Source organism: Nannobrachium achirus, assembly GCF_963921795.1.
Source record: "Nannobrachium achirus genome assembly, chromosome: 14".
Taxonomy (NCBI): domain Eukaryota; kingdom Metazoa; phylum Chordata; class Actinopteri; order Myctophiformes; family Myctophidae; genus Nannobrachium; species Nannobrachium achirus.
Genome location: NC_137821.1, coordinates 1,305,178 through 1,330,214, shown reverse-complemented (window position 1 = coordinate 1,330,214; position 25,037 = coordinate 1,305,178). Strand labels below are relative to the sequence as shown.

The 25,037-nt window shown below is 42.1% G+C and overlaps 1 protein-coding gene across 1 annotated transcript in view; it reads left to right on the top strand.

Moving 5' to 3' along the window:
- The window catches only part of corin (corin, serine peptidase), a gene marked incomplete at both ends in the record, with an annotated part of 87,923 nt that extends 65,824 nt beyond the window's left edge, over nucleotides 1-22,099 (top strand). The window contains 11 exons of the mRNA XM_080742291.1: nucleotides 361-468; nucleotides 1,478-1,591; nucleotides 6,842-6,952; nucleotides 9,565-9,679; nucleotides 10,725-10,853; nucleotides 11,884-11,933; nucleotides 17,328-17,517; nucleotides 19,187-19,349; nucleotides 20,091-20,199; nucleotides 20,469-20,602; nucleotides 21,917-22,099. Coding sequence (XP_080598417.1) covers nucleotides 361-468; nucleotides 1,478-1,591; nucleotides 6,842-6,952; nucleotides 9,565-9,679; nucleotides 10,725-10,853; nucleotides 11,884-11,933; nucleotides 17,328-17,517; nucleotides 19,187-19,349; nucleotides 20,091-20,199; nucleotides 20,469-20,602; nucleotides 21,917-22,099 — 1,406 coding nt within the window. The remainder of the gene's footprint in view (nucleotides 1-360; nucleotides 469-1,477; nucleotides 1,592-6,841; nucleotides 6,953-9,564; nucleotides 9,680-10,724; nucleotides 10,854-11,883; nucleotides 11,934-17,327; nucleotides 17,518-19,186; nucleotides 19,350-20,090; nucleotides 20,200-20,468; nucleotides 20,603-21,916) is intronic.
- Between the last annotated feature and the right edge of the window lie 2,938 nt (nucleotides 22,100-25,037).

The following is a 25,037-nucleotide window of genomic DNA, read 5'->3' as shown; positions in this document are numbered from 1 at the left end:
CACTGCAATGTAGTTTCAAATGCACTGCATTGCAGGCGCTTTTTGAGAGTGAAAATAATAAGAAGACACGTGTGACATGTGTGATCTGGGCAGCTTGCATCAGGAAATGGGCCAATCTCAATAGGGAACAACGGTATACTGTATGTAGAATGTATAATCATAACTAAATCAATGTTAAGGAGAAATTGTTATGAAAAGGTTATAAAATTGAGTGTGTTTCACTAAACGTACCATTTTTCTGTCGTGTGTGTGCGTGCGTGTGTGTGTGCGTGCGTGCGTGCGTGCGTGCGTGCGTGCGTGCGTGCGTGCGTGCGTGTGTGTGTGTGTGTGTGTGTGTGTGCATGGTTGCCATGCCAACAGAATGCTCCCCCAGTCATTTTAAGTGCCGGTCAGGACGGTGTGTTTTGGCCTCTAAACGATGTGATGGAGAAATGGACTGTGATGACAGCTCTGATGAAGAACACTGTGGTAACACACACGCACGCACACACGCACGCACGCACGCACGCACGCACGCACGCACGCACACACACACACACACACACACACACTTAAACTATAGGCTAGTGAAAATAGCAGATCTATAAGCTCACATGTGTTGATAACATGGGATCATCATGGCTACAGTATATGTTCCCTCAGCCCCACTGAGGTTTGGGTTAGGTTTTAGAGGTTAACATTCACCATCGTGGCTGATAGTCAGGGAATTTTAGCAGAATACCTGTCAAAGCTGGGAATACATTTGTTACCAAACGATTTCTTCACCAATGTGTTCATAAAGGTGTCTAGTAACATATCTAACAAAGATTGAAATTCAACATCCCTAGCAAAATGTTTGACAGCTAGGGTAATTCTGGGTCTCATTCACTTACTATACACTGTACTATAAAGGAAAAAATGACTCCCAAAAATATGCTTTAAGTGGGATGTGAGGGGTCAAACTAGGTGTTTTTAATTATTCTGAATCCATTGCAAGCATCTGTGTTGCAAGAAAAACATTAATTGGGCCAAAAACACCCCCAAAGAACGATGGTTTAGTGATGAGTCATCACTTTTCACAGTTGTATGGGTTCCAATACATTTAGAAATATATAAAAATACAATGAAACATAAAAATAAAATAAAAAGTATCTGTTCCTTTTTTCTCAATCCCTCTGCCTCTCTCTGCCAATTAAATTCTATTCGAATTGAATTGAATTGAATTGAATTGTTCTCTCTCTCTCTCTCTCTCTCTCTCTCTCTCTCTCTCTCTCTCGCTCTCTCTCTCTCTCTCTCTCTCTCTCTCTCTCTCTCTCTGTGTCTCTATGTCTCTCTCTGTCTCTCTCTCTCTCTCTCTCTCTCTCTCTCTCTCTCTCTCTCTCTCTCTCTCTCTCTCTCTCTCTCTCTCTCTCTGTGTCTCTATGTCTCTCTCTCTCTCTCTCTCTCTCTCTCTCTCTCTCTCTCTCTCTCTCACTGTGTCTCTATGTCTCTCTCTCAGGTTGTGTAGAGCGAGGGTTGTGGGAGTGTCCAGGCAGTAAGGTTTGCATCAAATCCTCCATGATCTGTGACGGCTTCCCTGACTGCCCCCTGCTGGTGGACGAGGCTAACTGCTGTAAGTGTCACACACACTGTTATAGGGCTGAAGAGCTTATTGTCACAAACTAGCTTTATCTGTTTGTTTGAAAGGCCACAATGAAGCCTTGAAATAATTGTATTGGAGTAAAGGAACAATATAGATCCACACGGCGTAGTGTCATCAGCACGTCAGAGCTGGGGGCGGAGTCAAGCATGGGGGATAGAACAAGGTAGCTCTAAAGAAGGTAAAGACATGGGGGCGTATTTTGGCTCCATGGCCATCCGCCATGACACTCTCGGTGGCAAAACTACCACCGGAGGTTCGGTGAATAACATTGGAGCCAACGAGCGCCGTCTAGGGCAGCTCATGAACAAAAAAGAATTCTGAACGATAAGAGACCTTTATAAAAAACTCAGCTCAGGAATATAAAAGAAAACATGTCACACATTGTTTTGTGCTGTGTTGCTTTTCGGTGAGTACACTGTATAACATTATAGAGGCATCTAAAGAGCACAATTTACGTTTCTGAACTAGATAGTATCGCGATACAACAAAGGTCTCTATCGTTCAGAATTATTTATTGTTCCTGAGATATATAATGGGGAACTCAGTAAAGGTGAACTGACTTTTATGAGAACTGACCATCCTATTGTTGCAACTTTATATACACTCCCTAAAATTCACAAATCACAAACGGTGCCTTTAGTGGGCAGGCCAATTGTGAGTGGGATAGGTTCTCTAACCAATAATGTCTCCACTTTTGTAGACTATATGCTAAAACCCTGGGTTACCTCTCTCTCCTCTTACACAAGAGACTCCAGTGATTTTATCAACAAATTAAAAGCTATTAATGTACCCTCTGATTGTCTTTTGGTCACCTTCGATGTGTCCAGCCTTTATACCAACATACCTCATAATGGAGGTATAGAGGCTGTGAATTATTTCCTAAAACAACGAGACCCTCGTGACAAACCCAGTACAACATGTATAAGTGACCTCACTGAGCTTGTTCTCACTACAAATTATTTTACTTTTAAAGATGACTTCTTTTTGCAGACTAAGGGTACAGCCATGGGAAGCACCATGGCCCCCAGTTATGCCAACTTGTACATGGGTTTGTTCGAGCTCTCGTTTATACTTAATTCTGAGGTGAACCCTTTCCACTCCAGCATCATTACATTTCATCGATATATTGACGATTTATTCCTATTATGGGATGATACAGCTGAAAATCTGGCTCTTTTTCATGACTACTTAAACTCTCGGGTTGAACATTTGAAATTTACTCTAGAGTATAGTGATGCTCAGATCAGTTTCCTTGATGTGCTGGTGAAAAAAGAAAGGGGTCAACTACAGACAGATCTGTATCGCAAACCTACGGATAGGAACACCTTACTTCATGGAGACAGTTTTCATCCACAACATTTGGTTAAAAGTCTCCCCATTAGTCAGTTCCACCGTGCGAGAAGGATTTGCAGTTCCAATGAGTCTTATAAAAAACAAGCAGCAAATTTGACAGAGATTTCTAACAAGAGGGTACAGAACAGAATGGATTAACAATGCAGCAAAACGTCAGCCACACAGGAGGAATGCCTGAACCCCACAAGACGCACAAAACAAAAAAATGATTCTCCTCTGTGTATTACCAGATATTCCCCATTGGGTTTTGAGTTTAGAAAAATCCTTCTCAAACACTGGCATATTGTGGAGACTGGAGACGGATCCTAAACTGAAAAATGTGTTCACAGGGCACCCTAAACTGATCTTTAGACGGTCCCCTACTATCAGAGACAAACTTGTGCGCTCTTATATTCCTTCTACAAAACAGACTTTCCTTTCAGACATTCCTCCTGGTAACTATATGTGTTCAAACTGTGTTCAGTGCACCTATACGACCAAAACTAAAGTGTTCACTCATCCACACAGTGGCAAAGAAATAACTATACATGGAGCTATTACTTGCTCAACAACTTTTGTTGTCTATCTCATTAAATGCCCCTGTGGATTGGCCTATGTTGGCAAAACTAGTAGAGCCCTGCGTACCAGGATCAGTGAACACAGAAGCAACATAAGATGCGGTGATGAGTGCAACCCTGTGGCAGCCCATTTCAAACAAAAGGGCCACAGCATCACCTCACTTAGATATTGGGGTATAGAAAAAGTTAACAGACCACCGCGTGGTGGAGACCACAATCGTCTCCTACTACAACGTGAGGCTTTCTATATCTTTACGCTCAATACTATGGCCCCTCACGGCCTTAATGAGGAATTTGACATAAAACCATTTCTGGTCTAGCTTTTTCTTTTTGTTTCAAAAAGTGTTTTTTAATATTTTAATCTTTGTTAGTTCCGCATAGGCATCAAGTCTGATGCCATATGCCTTATGCCATTAATGTCCATATGTGTCCATATTTTTACTTCATTTTGTGGTTATTATGGTACATTAATAAATATTATTGTGACATAATGTTTATTATTACATAATAAAACCATACATTTTCTTGTTTACTGTTTTTACTCACAAGTGGTTTATTTTGCAGTTTATTTCCTTACTCTGCATTACTGAGAATACTACTATCTGTAACCCCCCCCCCATTCTCTGATTTATTATAAAATGTTAATGTTACCTATGTATAGGCTAGACACTGTCAATCAGCAGCCTTCTCTGGTAATTTGGGTGGGCGGGGTTATCTATGATGATTATTGTGAGCAGCTGTGTTTCACTGCCACACACCCACTGCTATGAGTACTTAACATTTGTATTTCCTGTATGATACCATGCCTGAAGAAGACCCGCACAGGGTCGAAACGTTGCTAAATAAAACAAAACTGGGAGCTTTAAAGACGGTGTGCGAGCCTCTTCCTCTTTAATTGTTCCTGAGATGTCCCAGCCGGCGCTCATAGACGCTAATGTTATTCACCGAACTTCCGGTGCAAGTTCCGCCACCCAAAGTGTAGGTCGTGGACACAACACGTCACTGGTTGACGTTGGTGACTTCTCCTCTTGCTCCTAGGGATAGAAATAACTTGCTCCCATTAGTTAGAATGGGGATTTCTGCATTTTTCAAATCAGATTTTTTAATTAATTGCAATGTCTTACATTGATTCCTTGGTTGCCAATGGACAAAAAACGATGCATTAGAAAATTAAACGGCATCGGGATTAATTATTGTCTTTAAGGACTAGTCGGATCATACAAGACCATGGTTATCTGATATATCTGTCTGGTAAGAGACACTATTACATTTTCTAAATGATCAATTAGACTTAAACAAAAAGCATTCATTAATCAATGATGTTTACAGAACACATTAATTGAATTCCAGTTGGCTACAGCCATTAACAGCTTGTTATCATGCAAGGATTTACACACAAAAGCCTATCCTAGTATCAAACCTGCAGAAAATACTTTTAAAACATGGCAATGAATGCAGCGCTAAAGTAGTGTTGTAGAGTGTAAATCAAGCATGATGTTAAATAACACAGCATTTTGCCAAACGATAATGGCGTCCATCCTGTGGAAACAAGCCTCGGCTTTCTAGGATCTCCTTTTAGTTGACCTTGTACCAGTGATTTGTACTGTCATGAAACTGTACTTTTTTCTATTGCAAACTTCTAATACATTATTCAATCTTCAATCAATCAATCCTGCCATATACCTTCAAAACTCAGGACTCTAAACTAAGTTTAATTGATCATATCTTGTAATTGTCTCCACCAGCCGAAGGCTGAGGGAGAGTATGTTTTCCCCTCCGTCCGTCCGTGCGTGCGTCTGTGCGTCCGTGCGTCCTCGCAGTTTGTGAGCAGCTAATCTCAGTCACCGTTGGCCCGATCGCTGCCAAACTGAGCACACACACTCCCTGGATGCCAATTTAGAACCTCTGCCCCACATTTTTCAAATCAGCCTCATGGTGGCGCTATAACAGGCCGATTTGTGTGGCCTGGTTGTTACCAGCTAATCTCCGGCGCCGTTGGCCCGATCGCTGCCAAACTGAGCACACACACTCCCTGGATGCTAATTCAGAACCTCTGCCCCACATTTTTTAAATCAGCCTCATGGTGGCGCTATAACAGGCCGATTTGTGTGGCCTGGTGGAGACCTGTGCTCGGAAGAGCACTGCTTCTAGTTGTGTCTCCACCAGGCCATTAAAGACAGGTTTTGTAACATGGAGGGTAGAGGGGGACCACTGGTGCTTATTGTGCAACACATTGACACATGCATTAAAGATGAGGCATAATCTACACATTTTTGGACACTGCTCCTACAGATTTGGCCCTAAAATCACACAAAGCAGTACACAGTATGTCTACATGTCATCAACATGGATCTGTCCCATTTCCCATATTCCCTCCTGATTGGCTACCATTGCCTTCTGTGTATGCAACCTGACGGTTGCTTATCTCCCGATTATGGAGTCTTACTGGTTATAAACCACTTGATATATATAATAATATATTATACAGACAAAGCTTCTATATTCTAGGCTGGCTTAGGAGGCCAAACATCTACAAGATCACATCGCATTATGACGCTTTGGAGTCAATGTCTTACATTGATTCCTTGGTTGCCAATGGACAAAAAACGATGCATTAGAAAATTAAACATCATCAGGATTAATCATTGTCCTTATATTAATAAGGAATGGTCTGATCATACTAGACCATGGTTATCTGAATTATGGCTGCTGTTGTTTTTTTATATTGTGGCACGACTAATTGATCATATCTTGTATTAGTGTCTTTACCAGGCGATTGAACAATGCAGTGCATAATGCAAACATGTTTTTGTAACACAGAGGTAGTATAGAGTAGATGGAGAGAGAGAAACAGATCTCCGATCTCACACTTGTGTGACGTAGGAGAAACAGAATAAAATAACTGATGTCCGGTCTCAGTGCTTGTGTAATTTGCGGTGAAGATATAAAGATAATCTGACTCCACCACTTGAACCTGGGCTTCTATAGTCTATGCCAGGGGGGAACATAACCCAACAATCTTTTCCCCCAACAATCTACTCGCTTAAACGCGCCGCATTGCGAGCTTGTTGATTTTTGGCACTGCATAGATTGGCAAAAATAGTTTTAGTGTAGACTGAATAACTATATGTTTATGTTTTCCCCCACGCTAAAACCGGATGTGACGATTATGGGCGTTCCTTATGTGGATGCATGTGCCTCAGAGATGTAGTGGAGTAGAAGTAAAAGTACCTCCACATTTTACCTTCCACCTCTGAAGATGATTATCTCTCCTCTCCTCTCCTCTCCTCTCCTCTCCTCTCCTCTCCAGCTGTGTGTAGGGACAATGAGGTATCGTGCTCCAACCATCAGTGTGTTCATCGTACTCTGTGGTGTGATGGAGTCAAACACTGCTCTGACAGCTCTGATGAGTGGGACTGTGGTGAGTTATGTTAGACACACACCCGCACGTGCACACACTTTTTAGTTTTTTATGAAAACAGCAGATCTACAAGCACACAACGCCTCGCATCGCGAGACGTTGTGTGCTCGTAGATCGGCTGTTTTCACTGGTTTTGTGCGACAGTCTTTATGATGAAGCAGGGCTTTGCTTTACCAAAAGATGTACACATTTGAAACTTGGAGATACGAGGTTTCTGCCCGACAGTGAAGATATTTTAGTATTTATGTTGAGAGGAAAACGTTGAGATAACAGCCATTTTGGTTAGAACTGACTGAAAATAACTTGTTACTTCAAGTTTAAAATGATACTAAATATTTTTTCAAGTGTCCAAATAAATTCCAAATATTATCAAATTATTTCGTGTCACCCCTGGACTGCTGTCACGGCACCCCGGGGTGCCCCGTCACCCCAGGGTGCCCCGTCACCCACTTTGAAAACCCCTGCCATAGACCAGCGCAGGGGTTTTCAACGTGAGTGCTGTGACGGCAGTCCAGGGGTGACGCGAGGTAATGGGATGATTTAGAATTTATGCTACAAGCCATGAACCAGTATGATTCCTTTGCCCGGAGAAGTTATCAAATGCAGCGCTGGAGCCAAGTCATGTGATTTACCCAATAAAACACGATTTCATTCATCATCTTATAAAATAACAAAAAGATTTATATTTTTCCAATCCAATCCAATTTTTTGATTAAAACATTGTTAGATCATACTAACTACTACTACTAGAGGGCTTCCAACGTAAAAAAAAGACAGTAAAAGATCTTATTTGAGATGTTCCATTTAGGCAGGGTGTACTTTATTTATATTGTATTGACTTGTACTGTTCTCCATTTTTGGTCTAATAAAATAATCAATCAATCAATCAATCAATCAATCAATCAATCAATCAATCAAACTACTGATCATACTGATCATACAATATAAGGTGCTGGGAGTGAGAATTATAATGTAGGGGGAGGAAAAACTAATATTTATAAATGGTGTCCTGAACCAAAGAATTGCCATCCAGCGTCCAAACACAAAACTCATCCCGTGGCAGGCCATGAATTAAAGGAGGAGTTCACCCCAAAAAAACAAAACTATTATCTATGAATTCCATCTCATGAAGACTTGGATGTGATGAGCAGGAGACTTACAGAGACTCCACCGGTCATCATGAGACTAAAAACTAAAAGTGAAATCTCCATGAAATCAAGCTCCATGGTCTGTGGAACTGATAGAGAATAATATGTCATTTATTATGGTGAACTACTCCTTTAAATGTGCTTAAATTGTTATATGTCTGCAATCTGTGGTCAGCGTACCATGAAGAGTTGTGAATAAAGTTTATGTTAGGAGCTAACAGACCTCTATAACTCCTGAGTGACACACAGAAAGATGGCACAGTTTTATCCAATACTATCTGTCACCGGAAACAACGTAATCTGTCAAAAACAATAGTTTGATGTAAACATTAACAAACATAGCGTTCCAGCAGCCCTGAAACATATAGAATCAACATCAGTTCAACCAATTCATCCTGTTCCAACTGCATTAAGCTTTTGAGAGAATTTGGAATATCTATGACCAATTGTATGAGCACAAGTCCTGGGGAAACAACATGTTTTCAGATGCCATGTTTGACGACCACTGATGTCCCGCATGCAGGATTAAAACATCTAGTTAGAGTGACCACACTATTGTTCAAGGCCTAATGTTTTCTGAACACCTTTATGTCACCTGAAGTTAACCTGTTTTCAGTTAACTTTTCTGTAATCCCAAAAGTTTTCCCAAGCCATTTTAGTTTTTGTCAGTAGCCATGTTTCCATAAACCTATTCGAATTAGGGAAGCGAATTATCAGAAATGCGTATGAAGACAAACAGAATTTAGACCGTTTCCATTTGCGGGTGTCATTCGAATTAGCGACGGTCACATGAGTTGACAGAGTGCTCATCCTGCAGGTTTCAGCGTCCTCTGGAAGGTGGCCGATCTGCAAGCTCACAACGCGGTGCGGAGACACGGATGCGAGCTGCTGTGAGCTTGTAGATCGGACACTTTTGGCACGCAACACCGTGTGATGAGGAAGGGTTAGCCACGGATGGCTTGACTCCGGGAGGTGAAAACGTGAGGAATTTACACACGGTCCGTGTCACTCCGTGTCTAACAAACAACCGGTTTGTTTTGTGGGCTATAAACGCTATACAATGGACAAAGGGGCAAAGTGTTAAGTTGGAGGACGATATGGACCCAGAACGTCATAATGTATTCACATTTATTGTCTGACCCGTTTCCATTCACAAATGCGCATTTAGTTTATTCGATAAAGCCTCAAAATCCACCTCCTCCAAGCGGATACATTTCATTGCGGATAATGAAAGTTTATTCGCATTTTGAAGTGTTTCCATAAAAAGATTTTGCGAATAAGCCTTAAATGCGCATTAAGAGGCTTTATGGAAACGCCACTAGTGTCTCTGACAAATAGTGCAGGATCGGTTTTGACTATCGTGTGTGTGTGTGTGTGTGTGTGTGTGTGTGTGTGTGTGTGTGTGTGTGTGTGTGTGTGTGTGTGTGTGTGTGTGTGTGTGTGTGTGTGCGTGTGCGTCTACAGTGTCTCTCTCCTCCACAGGCCTGTCCATCCACAGAACAGCTGATCAGTACCAGGTGTGTGCAGACGACTGGAACCTTCATCTGAGTCAGCTGACCTGCAAGCAGCTGGGACTAGGGTAAGGTCAGTGGACACACACACACACACACACACACACACACACACACACACACACACACACACACGCACGCACGCACGCACGCACACACACACACACACACACACACACACATGCACACGCTCGCACACGTACACACCATGTATGCAAGCATGCACATACACAGGCAGTCACACACACATTTAACGTCTTTATTTGAGTTCACATTTAACTGGAAATTCTTGAACACAATCAGTAGCATAAACTTGATAAATCATCATCATGGGTTTAAAGTCTCCAGGACTGCCTTCTCACTCTGGCTCTCTCCCAGTGGGAACGCTCCATGACCTCATGGTCCATGAGGTGGCCATGGACCGTTTTCATGTCAGCCACCACGGTCGTCTGCCAGGTCTTCTTAGGCCGGCCACTGGGTCTTGTCCCCTCTACGTTAAACCATGTTACTTTCTTCACCCAATCTTTCTCTTCCTTCCTTGCTATGTGACAGTCTGCCTCGCACCACATCCTCCATAGAGCAGGGGTTTTCAAAGTGGGTGACGGGGCACCCTGGGGTGCTGTGACGGCAGTCCAGGGGTTGATTTTCAGTCAGTTCAAACCAAAATGGCTCTTATCTCTACGTTTTCCTCACAACATAATCACTAAAATATATTCTTTAAATATAAGGTGCTGGGAGTGAAAATTATGAATATAATTTAGGGGTACCTCGGACGAAAAACATATTTATAGGGGTGCCCTGAGCCAAAGAAGTTAGGGAACCCCTGCTATAGTGGGTATATGCATGCAAGTGAATGGCAAATCGAGTGGCAAAGTGAGTGGCAAAATGAGTTTAACATGGTTTAATGCAATCAGATTGGACCAGGGCCGGACTGGGACATACATTCGGTGATGACAGTCAGGATTTGAGTCGTCAGTATCATTAGCATCACAATTTATTGTGTGTGTGTGTGTGTATGTGTGCGTGCGTGCGTGCGTGCGTGCGTGCGTGCGTGTGTGTGTGTGTGTGTGTGTGTGTGTGTGTGTGTGTGTGTGTGTGTGTGTGCGTGCACAGGGTTCCGTCCTCGGTTACCATGGTAGCGGACCAGCCCGGGGTTCAGGGGCGTCGCCGCTGGCTCCACGTGCATCCTGATTGGCTGCTGAGGAATGGCTCCGCCCTGCAGGGCCTTCTGGAGAAGAGGAGGTAGCGCCCCCCTCAGTAGCACTGTAGTACTGCACCCATTCATAGAACTATGACAGTATCCATTCATTGTGACCATCAGGTCGCAGTTACTATCAAAACCTCCACCGGCTGTCTGTCAGTCTGTCTTGTCTGTCTGTCTGTCAGTCACGTCACACGTCACACTTTTGCCCTGCTCATATCTCTGCCACCGTTGCCCCTATCCATGCCAAACTTTGGCTGCCAAACCACAACCTAAGTATTTTAACCTTTTGGGATTTTTTTTTTTTTCTTACTTTGTCATTCTATGCCACACAAAAGTAGCAAAAATAGCCGATCTACAAGCTCAAAACGCATCGCAGTGCGGCCTGTTTTGAGCATGTAGATCAGTTATTTTTGCTACTATTTGAATTGGAAACCTGAATATTTTTTGGCTATTAAAAAAAAAAAAAAGGAATGGAAGTAACATGTTTATTTCAAATGCATTTAGTGATACTCATGTTAACATTATGAAGTACAAATGCATTAGACTGTCATTCAATGTTATATGAGATACTTCAATGGTTTCCTATGGAAATAAACACAGTCTTTTCTAGGATCTCCTTTTAGTTGACCAGTTGTACCAGTGAACTGTACCGTCATGAAACTGTACCTTTTCCTATGCAAACTTCTAATAAAGTCTTCAATCAATCAATCAATCAAAGACATAGAATAGACAATTATTATTTAATACTGGTCATTAAGCTGCTAATAGAGAATAAATGAACACACAGTGTCTCTGTGACCTCATGCACAGGTTACAATGTGTCCACATTCTGACATTATTGTCTGTTTTTGTCCTCACAGAAAGTCGGACGCTGTGTGCTTGATCACAATCATATTGGTTTTATTTAATGAAGTGCTTATAAATGTTCTCTCTCTCTCTCTCTCTCTCTCTCTCCCTCCCTCCCTCCCTCCCTCCCTCCCTCTCTCTCTCTCTCTCTCTCTCTCTCTCTCTCTCTCTCTCTCTCTCTCTCTCTCTCTCTCTCTCTCTCTCTCTCTCTCTCTCTCTCAGTCACTCATGCCATTCAGGGAACAGAGTGTCAGTTCTTTGTACCAGAGAAGGTAAGACACATTTTTAATTATATTCATTTTAACACTTGGGCTGCCATAGTTTTGCCATAACTAGATTAATGGCCCATTCCCACTGGGCCAGATAAACAGATTTATAACTAGATTAATGGCCCATTCCCACTGGGCCAGATAAACAGATGTATAACTAGATTAATGGCCCATTCCCACTGGGCCAGATAAACAGATGTATAACTAGATTAATGGCCCATTCCCACTGGGCCAGATAAACAGATGTATAACTAGATTAATGGCCCATTCCCACTGGGCCAGATAAACAGATATATAACTAGATTAATGGCCCATTCCCACTGGGCCAGATAAACAGATTTATAACTAGATTAATGGCCCATTCCCACTGGGCCAGATAAACAGATTTATAACTAGATTAATGGCCCATTCCCACTGGGCCAGATAAACAGATTTATAACTAGATTAATGGCCCATTCCCACTGGGCCAGATAAACAGATGTATAACTAGATTAATGGCCCATTCCCACTGGGCCAGATAAACAGATTTATAACTAGATTAATGGCCCATTCCCACTGGGCCAGATAAACAGATTTATAACTAGATTAATGGCCCATTCCCACTGGGCCAGATAAACAGATGTATAACTAGATTAATGGCCCATTCCCACTGGGCCAGATAAACAGATGTATAACTAGATTAATGGCCCATTCCCACTGGGCCAGATAAACAGATTTATAACTAGATTAATGGCCCATTCCCACTAGGCCAGATAAACAGATTTATAACTAGATTAATGGCCCATTCCCACTGGGCCAGATAAACAGATTTATAACTAGATTAATGGCCCATTCCCACTGGGCCAGATAAACAGATTTATAACTAGATTAATGGCCCATTCCCACTAGGCCAGATAAACAGATGTATAACTAGATTAATGGCCCATTCCCACTGGGCCAGATAAACAGATTTATAACTAGATTAATGGCCCATTCCCACTGGGCCAGATAAACAGATTTATAACTAGATTAATGGCCCATTCCCACTGGGCCAGATAAACAGATTTATAACTAGATTAATGGCCCATTCCCACTAGGCCAGATAAACAGATGTATAACTAGATTAATGGCCCATTCCCACTAGGCCAGATAAACAGATGTATAACTAGATTAATGGCCCATTCCCACTGGGCCAGATAAACAGATTTATAACTAGATTAATGGCCCATTCCCACTGGGCCAGATAAACAGATGTATAACTAGATTAATGGCCCATTCCCACTGGGCCAGATAAACAGATTTATAACTAGATTAATGGCCCATTCCCACTGGGCCAGATAAACAGATTTATAACTAGATTAATGGCCCATTCCCACTGGGCCAGATAAACAGATTTATAACTAGATTAATGGCCCATTCCCACTAGGCCAGATAAACAGATGTATAACTAGATTAATGGCCCATTCCCACTAGGCCAGATAAACAGATGTATAACTAGATTAATGGCCCATTCCCACTAGGCCAGATAAACAGATTTATAACTAGATTAATGGCCCATTCCCACTGGGCCAGATAAACAGATTTATAACTAGATTAATGGCCCATTCCCACTAGGCCAGATAAACAGATTTATAACTAGATTAATGGCCCATTCCCACTAGGCCAGATAAACAGATTTATAACTAGATTAATGGCCCATTCCCACTAGGCCAGATAAACAGATGTATAACTAGATTAATGGCCCATTCCCACTGGGCCAGATAAACAGATTTATAACTAGATTAATGGCCCATTCCCACTGGGCCAGATAAACAGATTTATAACTAGATTAATGGCCCATTCCCACTGGGCCAGATAAACAGATTTATAACTAGATTAATGGCCCATTCCCACTGGGCCAGATAAACAGATTTATAACTAGATTAATGGCCCATTCCCACTGGGCCAGATAAACAGATGTATAACTAGATTAATGGCCCATTCCCACTGGGCCAGATAAACAGATGTATAACTAGATTAATGGCCCATTCCCACTGGGCCAGATAAACAGATGTATAACTAGATTAATGGCCCATTCCCACTGGGCCAGATAAACAGATGTATAACTAGATTAATGGCCCATTCCCACTGGGCCAGATAAACAGATGTATAACTAGATTAATGGCCCATTCCCACTGGGCCAGATAAACAGATTTATAACTAGATTAATGGCCCATTCCCACTAGGCCAGATAAACAGATTTATAACTAGATTAATGGCCCATTCCCACTGGGCCAGATAAACAGATTTATAACTAGATTAATGGCCCATTCCCACTGGGCCAGATAAACAGATTTATAACTAGATTAATGGCCCATTCCCACTAGGCCAGATAAACAGATGTATAACTAGATTAATGGCCCATTCCCACTGGGCCAGATAAACAGATTTATAACTAGATTAATGGCCCATTCCCACTGGGCCAGATAAACAGATTTATAACTAGATTAATGGCCCATTCCCACTGGGCCAGATAAACAGATTTATAACTAGATTAATGGCCCATTCCCACTGGGCCAGATAAACAGATGTATAACTAGATTAATGGCCCATTCCCACTGGGCCAGATAAACAGATTTATAACTAGATTAATGGCCCATTCCCACTAGGCCAGATAAACAGATTTATAACTAGATTAATGGCCCATTCCCACTGGGCCAGATAAACAGATTTATAACTAGATTAATGGCCCATTCCCACTGGGCCAGATAAACAGATGTATAACTAGATTAATGGCCCATTCCCACTGGGCCAGATAAACAGATGTATAACTAGATTAATGGCCCATTCCCACTGGGCCAGATAAACAGATGTATAACTAGATTAATGGCCCATTCCCACTGGGCCAGATAAACAGATTTATAACTAGATTAATGGCCCATTCCCACTGGGCCAGATAAACAGATTTATAACTAGATTAATGGCCCATTCCCACTGGGCCAGATAAACAGATTTATAACTAGATTAATGGCCCATTCCCACTGGGCCAGATAAACAGATTTATAACTAGATTAATGGCCCATTCCCACTGGGCCAGATAAACAGATGTATAACTAGATTAATGGCCCATTCCCACTGGGCCAGATAAACAGATGTATAACTAGATTAATGGCCCATTCCCACTGGGCCAGATAAACAGATGTATAACTAGATTAATGGCCCATTCCCACTGGGCCAGATAAACAGATGTATAACTAGATTAATGGCCCATTCCCACTGGGCCAGATAAACAGATGTATAACTAGATTAATGGCCCATTCCCACTGGGCCAGATAAACAGATTTATAACTAGATTAATGGCCCATTCCCACTGGGCCAGATAAACAGATTTATAACTAGATTAATGGCCCATTCCCACTGGGCCAGATAAACAGATTTATAACTAGATTAATGGCCCATTCCCACTGGGCCAGATAAACAGATTTATAACTAGATTAATGGCCCATTCCCACTGGGCCAGATAAACAGATGTATAACTAGATTAATGGCCCATTCCCACTGGGCCAGATAAACAGATGTATAACTAGATTAATGGCCCATTCCCACTGGGCCAGATAAACAGATTTATAACTAGATTAATGGCCCATTCCCACTGGGCCAGATAAACAGATGTATAACTAGATTAATGGCCCATTCCCACTGGGCCAGATAAACAGATGTATAACTAGATTAATGGCCCATTCCCACTGGGCCAGATAAACAGATTTATAACTAGATTAATGGCCCATTCCCACTGGGCCAGATAAACAGATTTATAACTAGATTAATGGCCCATTCCCACTGGGCCAGATAAACAGATTTATAACTAGATTAATATAATGGCCCATTCCCACTGGGCCAGATAAACAGATTTATAACTAGATTAATGGCCCATTCCCACTGGGCCAGATAAACAGATGTATAACTAGATTAATGGCCCATTCCCACTGGGCCAGATAAACAGATGTATAACTAGATTAATGGCCCATTCCCACTGGGCCAGATAAACAGATGTATAACTAGATTAATGGCCCATTCCCACTGGGCCAGATAAACAGATTTATAACTAGATTAATGGCCCATTCCCACTGGGCCAGATAAACAGATTTATAACTAGATTAATGGCCCATTCCCACTAGGCCAGATAAACAGATTTATAACTAGATTAATGGCCCATTCCCACTGGGCCAGATAAACAGATTTATAACTAGATTAATGGCCCATTCCCACTGGGCCAGATAAACAGATTTATAACTAGATTAATGGCCCATTCCCACTAGGCCAGATAAACAGATTTATAACTAGATTAATGGCCCATTCCCACTAGGCCAGATAAACAGATTTATAACTAGATTAATGGCCCATTCCCACTGGGCCAGATAAACAGATTTATAACTAGATTAATGGCCCATTCCCACTGGGCCAGATAAACAGATGTATAACTAGATTAATGGCCCATTCCCACTGGGCCAGATAAACAGATGTATAACTAGATTAATGGCCCATTCCCACTGGGCCAGATAAACAGATTTATAACTAGATTAATGGCCCATTCCCACTGGGCCAGATAAACAGATTTATAACTAGATTAATGGCCCATTCCCACTGGGCCAGATAAACAGATGTATAACTAGATTAATGGCCCATTCCCACTGGGCCAGATAAACAGATGTATAACTAGATTAATGGCCCATTCCCACTGGGCCAGATAAACAGATGTATAACTAGATTAATGGCCCATTCCCACTAGGCCAGATAAACAGATTTATAACTAGATTAATGGCCCATTCCCACTGGGCCAGATAAACAGATTTATAACTAGATTAATGGCCCATTCCCACTGGGCCAGATAAACAGATTTATAACTAGATTAATGGCCCATTCCCACTGGGCCAGATAAACAGATTTATAACTAGATTAATGGCCCATTCCCACTGGGCCAGATAAACAGATGTATAACTAGATTAATGGCCCATTCCCACTGGGCCAGATAAACAGATGTATAACTAGATTAATGGCCCATTCCCACTGGGCCAGATAAACAGATTTATAACTAGATTAATGGCCCATTCCCACTAGGCCAGATAAACAGATTTATAACTAGATTAATGGCCCATTCCCACTGGGCCAGATAAACAGATTTATAACTAGATTAATGGCCCATTCCCACTGGGCCAGATAAACAGATAAAATAATATCTTTCTCTTTTCAAGTGGATGGTCCCAAGTGTTAAGATTAGTTTCACCATGTTTATATATATATATATATATATATATATATATATATATATATATATATATATATATATATATATATATATATGTTGCCTTCTAAATGCAGATCATTTCAATCTCTCTCTCTCTCTCTCTCTCTCTCTGTGTATCTATGTCTCTCTCCCAGACTGTGGGGTGAGGCAGGTGTCTGGAGGCGTGTCCCTCCACAGAAGGAAGAGGATCCTGGGTGGGCGGGTCTCTCGCTCGGGGGCGTGGCCATGGCAGTGCTCCCTGCAGAGCGGTCACAGTGGACACATCTGTGGCTGCGTGCTGATTGGTGGCCGTTGGGCGCTCACTGTGGCCCACTGCTTTGAGGGGTGGGTCTTATGTTTGCTGTCTCCTGATTGGCTGAAGGTGGGAGGGGTGGGGGTGGGTGTTATGTTAGCTGTGGTGCTGGGTCTATAATAACTAGACCAGGTCAACCTGGTTGTGCCAGACCCCCTGCCTGTCATCATCATTTATGACATCATGCCTTTTGTAGGCATGTCATCATCATGTCATCATCATATATACCCTTTATATAGAAAACCCGGACAGACCGACATTTGCTTATGTAGGCCTACCCATTTCATGGGTCTGGCAAATATAACAAATAGTAAATGAATATCTATCTAGAAAAAACAATATAATCCGTAAAGAAAAAAAGGTTTCTAAAAACCTAAAAACAAATGCTAACTAGCTTCATGTATGGTCATTGATTTTCCAGTAGTGCTAAGGGTTTAGGTGGAGTCTGAAGAGGTGAGTCTTCAGTCCACGGTGAAAGCTAGCGAGTGAGTCCGTTGTTCTAAGTGCAACAGGGAGTTTATTCCACAACTTGGGGGCCAGGAGGGTAAACTGTCTCGGACGAGTGGAATTTTGCCCTGGGGTTTTTAGCGAGGGTTCTGTCAGCATCCCTGTGTTGGCTGATCTAAGTGAACGGGTGGGGGTGTAGGGGTTGATCAGGTTTTGGAGGTATGGAGGAGCGATACCTTTGGCTGCTTTGAAGGTCAGCATCAGTGTTTTGTATTCCATGCGGGCCGCAACCGGGAGCCAGTGGAGGCTGCGGAGAAGGGGAGAGACATGTGAGAACTTAGGCTGGTTGAAGACCAGTCGTGCCGCGGCAATTTGGATCAGTTGGAGAGGTTTAAGTGCACATGCCGGGAGACCAGTGAGGAGAGAGTTACAATAGTCAAGTTTTGATATGACAGATGTCCGGATGAGGAGCTGGGCTGCCTCCTGGGTGAGGAAGGGTCTGATTTTACGGATGTTATAGAGTGTGAACCTACAGGACCGGGTGACTGATGCAATGTGTGCCTTGAATGATAGCTGGCTGTCCAGGACCACACCAAGGTTTACTCATCTGTGCAGAGAAAAGCCTGGTTACAATATGAGGCAGAGAGTGCATAGAACAGTGCCACTTCCACTGTGAGAATTCTTCCGGATGTTGTTGTTTTGTCACAGTGCTGTGTCCTGCAAACGTATTCTGACAAAGTTACACCTGTTAAGAGTGAGTTCAGAGCTACAATCTATTTAGGTTTGTTTGGCTGGCGGATGTAAACAGACCTGCACCGCATGACGTAACTTCCCTTCATCACAGCACTTCCACCACTTCTGTTATGAAGAAGCACACAGTGGCCAGGGTGATAATAATGTCTCTATGTCTCTCTATCAGGAGAGAGAGTGGAAGGTCTATAATGTTGTCTCTATGTCTCTCTATCAGGAGAGAGAGTGGAAGGTCTATAATGATGTCTCTATGTCTCTCTATCAGGAGAGAGAGTGGAAGGTCTATAATGATGTGTCTATGTCTCTCTATCAGGAGAGAGAGTGGAAGGTCTATAATAATGTCTCTATGTCTCTCTATCAGGAGAGAGAGTGGAAGGTCTATAATGATGTGTCTATGTCTCTCTATCAGGAGAGAGAGTGGAAGGTCTATAATGATGTGTCTATGTCTCTCTATCAGGAGAGAGAGTGCCAGTCTATAATGATGTCTCTATGTCTCTCTATCAGGAGAGAGAGTGCCAGCCTATGGAAGGTGGTCCTGGGCATCACCAACCTGGACCACCCTGGTGCCCACAGCCAGACCAGAGGGGTTCGCTCCATCATCGTTCACCCGCGCTACAACCGCGCTGTGGTGGACTATGACATCAGTGTGATAGAGCTGGATATGGAGGTATGACATCACTATATCACTATGACATCAGTGTGATAGAGCTGGATATGGAGGTAATGACATCACTATATCACTATGACATCACTATATCACTATGACATCACTATATCACTATGACATCAGTGTTTTAGAACTGGATATGGAGGTATGACATCATTATATCACTATGACATCAGTGTGATAGAGCTGGATATGGAGGTATGACATCACTATATCACTATGACATCAGTGTGATAGAGCTGGATATGGAGGTAATGACATCACTATATCACTATGACATCAGTGTGATAGAGCTGGATATGGAGGTAATGACATCACTATATCACTATGACATCAGTGTGATAGAACTGGATATGGAGGTATGACATCACTATATCACTATGACATCAGTGTGATAGAACTGGATATGGAGGTATGACATCACTATATCACTATGACATCAGTGTGATAGAGCTGGATATGGAGGTAATGACATCACTATATCACTATGACATCAGTGTGACAGAACTAGATACTGAGGTGAGTCTGATAGGGAAGGTTATGCAGGACCCTAAATAGCTGTTTTAAGCTGTTTGGAGCTTAGTTTGTATCACTATATCACTGTGACATCACTATCACTGTGACATCACTGTGACATCAGAGTTATAGAGCTGATACAGAGGTAATGACAGTGACATCATAATGTGTGTACTTCTAGGTGGAAGTGACATCATAGTGACATCATAATGTGTGTACTTCCAGGTGGAAGTGACATCACACGTCAGACCAGTGTGTTTACCTCAACCTGGAGAACTTCCTCTTCCTGATTCCTACTGTTACATCACTGGATGGGGTCACATGGGCAACAGGAGTGAGTACACACACACACACACACACACACACACACACACACACACACACACACACACACACACACACACACACACACACACACACACACATTTGCACGCACGCACGCACACGCACACACATTCGCACGCACCCACGCGCACACACACGCACACACGCGCACACGCGATCCAAACTGTTCATTTGAACATGTGACGTGTGTGTGTGTGTGTGTGTGTGTGTGTGTGTGTGTGTGTGTGTGTGTGTGTGTCTCTCTCTCTCTCTCTGCAGTGCCCTTCAAGCTCCAGGAGGGGGCAGTAAGGATCATCTCCATGGCTCAGTGTCAGTCCTACTTCGACATGAAGACCATCACCAGCAGGATGCTGTGTGCAGGATATGAAGCTGGGACCGTAGACTCCTGTATGGTGAGACTCTATAGTTATATATGAGACTCTATAGTTATATATAATATAGAGAACATGAAGACCATCACCAGCAGGATGCTGTGTGCAGGATATGAAGCTGGGACCGTAGACTCCTGTATGGTGAGACTCTATAGTTATATATGAGACTCTATAGTTATATATAATATAGAGAACATGAAGACCATCACCAGCAGGATGCTGTGTGCAGGATATGAAGCTGGGACCGTAGACTCCTGTATGGTGAGACTCTATAGTTATATATGAGACTCTATAGTTATATATAATATAGAGAACATGAAGACCATCACCAGCAGGATGCTGTGTGCAGGATATGAAGCTGGGACCGTAGACTCCTGTATGGTGAGACCCTCCTCTCCTCTCCTCTCCTCTCCTCTCCTCTCCTCTCCTCTCCTCGGTTCTGTTCTGTTCCACTGTTTAACAGTTTTACTGCCAGATGTATTATTTATTTATTGGGGCTGGTGCCAGCAAAAAGCAGCTTACCTTTGCAATGTTATAGAAAATGATCTATTCATTATTTTCAAAAGTTTTTTTATTCATTTTGTATTTATTATAATGTGTACTTTAGCCCAGCTGGCAGCAGAGGGCAGCCTTATGCAAAGAATGGATGTGAATTGGGCCGCTCTGCTTGCCGTCGTTCAGCGCATAGAAATGCATAATCTAGATCAGGTCCACAGAGAACAGCCAGGAAGTGAATTGGACATCACTGATGTTTACGTGTGGTGGAGATTTGAAAGCAGCATTACGGGAGATGTTTTTTATTGTACACACCCACGCGACCCCTCATCAGCTTACAGTCATCAGACAAGGTAAAAGAACTGGCGGCCGTATTGGCAGCGAACTAGGTTCAAAATTGGGGCGAACGGGAACGTCCGAAGCGGTAAAAGAGTTAAGTTGACATTCATCTCTTGGAAAGACTTTTTGTCTTTTCAATGAAAGCATCAAAGACAACGACCTGTTTGATGCCTGTCATAGAGGGGAGGGGGAGGGGTGTGTGTTTGTGTTTCCCTTTAAACCCCGGACAGTTTTGAACACGTTTCTCCCATAGTTTTTGACCGGACAAAGCCAGATGTCGGAGCTACATCTGACACTCTCCATATATGAGTAACTGGTCCCATATACATCACTGGCCAGATGGCCATAGCATGTCACCCTGAGGTCGCAAGTCACCCTGAGGTGTCTTACTAGTTATAGTAATACAATATATGTGTCTGGCGTGAGTAGAAAGACAAAATATTTTACAATTGATGTCAAATATTCTCTCTGTCTCTCTCTCTCTCTCTCTCTGTCTCTCAGGGGGACAGTGGGGGTCCCCTGGTGTGCGGGGACCCCTCGGGGCGCTGGGTGCTGTTCGGCCTGACCTCCTGGGGGTCTGTGTGCTTCAGTAAGGTGCTGGGACCGGGGGTCTACAGCAACGTGACCCACTTCACCCCCTGGATACACACACACATATACCTGAAGACCTTTAATCTGGACTAGAGCTATACACACACACACACACACACACACACACACACACACACACACACACATCTATCTGAATACCTTTAATCTGGACTAGAGTTATACACACACACACACACACACACACACACACACACACACACACACACACACACACAGTGTTGGGGAAGTTAAAGTTACATGTAACTGAGTTACGTAACTAAGTTACAATTTGCTGTAACTTGATGGTAACTGAGTTACATTCATATTTATGTAACTCGCCAAGTAGCTGAGATACTTTTTGGGTCATTTTTGGCTCAAGTTACAAGTTACAAGAAGTTACAAGTGAAGTTATAATTTAAGTTTTGTTAAGATTGACGATCAAATGTCCTCAACAGATCATAATTTTCTTATTTTTTTAACTTTATATTAGGAACACAGATGTTTACTAAAGAAAATGTCAACCTATTTGGCATGTGACTTTTTTTTGTAGGATATTATATTTTGTTTCATGTACACCAAATGTACATTCTCAATTTAACGCTGCAAAAAAAGAAGTAACTCAAGTTACTCAAGTTCTATGTAACTTGAACCTTTATAAGTTGCATTTCTCCAGGGGTATAACTTTAACTTGATCAAGTTACTGCCATGGTGAGTTACTTGTAACTGTACAAGTTACGCTTTCAAAGTAACTTCCCCAACACTGTCTAAAGGTCTCCATAGAAGGGCAGGGACCAAATACAACCACTTTCTAGTTGTATTGTATTAACATACTCTACCGTACACAATCAATTCACATACCTTTCATTTATTCATTTTAAATAATAAGTTGTGGATTGCAGCTTTTTATTATATTTTCCGAGGAACAAACAGACAACAAACTGCCTTCATAGATCCCAGACCAGTAGCCTTTCCTACATCTCACCCCTAGAGGGCGCCATACAGTCAGTCCCATAGAGATATAAACCTCAGCATTGCTTTCATGGGAAAACAGTTGAACTTCATCATCATATGGATCCTTTTTGGTACCAAATGGACCCTCGTAACGGGTGTGTAACTCTGAGAGTGTAACACATGGAACCAAATGGACCCGTACTCTCTCAGAGTTCTGGGGGTCCATGAAATCCATATGGTTTGATGTGCCACTTTGCTGCACTAATGCAACGCGACCGCATTTACCAACCAGTCTGTGGTCTTAAGCTGGATGCAGAACAGAGCAAGATTTAGAGTGAAAATAAACTCAAATCTGTGCTTCTGGGGGGTCCCTGAAACAACATATTTTGAGGTGGGGGTCCGCGGCCAAATATATATTTTGGGGTTCCTAACCACCGATAGGCACATTCTATCAAAAACAGTTTTCTGAAGAAAAAAAATAATATCTATATATATCTATATATATATATATATATATATATATATTTATCAATGGTTCTCAAATGTCAAGGACCCCCAAAATGATATGTATTTGGCCATGCACGGACCCCCATGGCAAAATGTTTTGTTCCAGGGACCCCCAGAGGCTAATATTTGAGTTAAAAAGTGTCACTGTAAATGTTGGTCTATTCTGCATCTAGCTTAAGGCCACATATTCGTTGGGGAGTACTGTGTAAAAGACAAACTATAGTTCTTGATTTGTTTGTCCCATATAGCGCCACCATCAGGCCGCTTTCTTCAAACACATTTTTGGCCACTGCTCCTACACATTTTTCCCTAAAATCACACAAAGCGGTACACAGTATCTCTACAGTCATGTGATCAACATGGATCCGTCCCATTTCCCATATTCCCTCCTGATTGGCTACCATTGCCTTCTAAAGTTTGTGTATGCGACCTGACGGTCGCTTATCTCCCGATTAGGGAGTTTTACTGGTTTGTTATGAATGAAAGGCTCTGATTGATTGATTGACAGCTTCTGGATCCAATCAGAGCTAGAGGAGGGGAGGGGGGAGGACTCACTTTCCCATCATGCTTCACTCTATTAGTGCCTGTAAAAAGAACTACAAGACTGTTTATGTGTGTGAAGTTAATCTCTGTGATGCTATTGGTTCCTTATGCCGTGTGTGTGTGTGTGTGTGTGTGTGTGTGTGTGTGTGTGTGTGTGTGTGTGTGTGTGTGTGTGTGTGTGTGTCAGATAAGACAACAGGTTTAAATAGACGTTAGATATTCTATATATTTTAAATCATGATGTTCATCACTGGGGAAGACTTTATATTAACATTTGCTTTATTATTGTCTTACAATCACATCTATAACGCATTTTATTATTGTCTTACAATCACATCTATAACGCATTTTATTATTGTCTTACAATCACATCTATAACGCATTTTATTATTGTCTTACAATCACATCTATAACGCATTTTATTATTGTCTTACAATCACATCTATAACGCATTTTATTATTGTCTTACAATCACATCTATAACGCATTTTATTATTGTCTTACAATCACATCTATAACGCATTTTATTATTGTCTTACAATCACATCTATAACGCATTTTATTATTGTCTTACAATCACATCTATAACGCATTTTATTATTGTCTTACAATCACATCTATAACGCATTTTATTATTGTCTTACAATCACATCTATAACGCATTTTATTATTGTCTTACAATCACATCTATAACGCATTTTCGGATTCGAACTGGGAACGCTTCGGGAACCCTTTGTGCTCTAATAACGGTTTCTCTACCCCTGAGCTATCTTGCAGAGCAGACCTTATAGTGAATTATTAGTCACCTGGGACCCCCCAGACAGACCCCTGAGCCTATCTCAGTAATCGCTCTGCTCCTGCTCCAGAACAATGTTAAATCAGATCATAATTGAAGCATAAAGGTTGTTGTAGCTGGGCTCTGAAAACAAAACGGAGTAGTAGCAAATCTTGCAGAGCAGACCTTATAGAGAATTATTAGTGAAATAGAACAGTTTTAATTGGTACATGTCTATGATTTTTCATGTTGCCA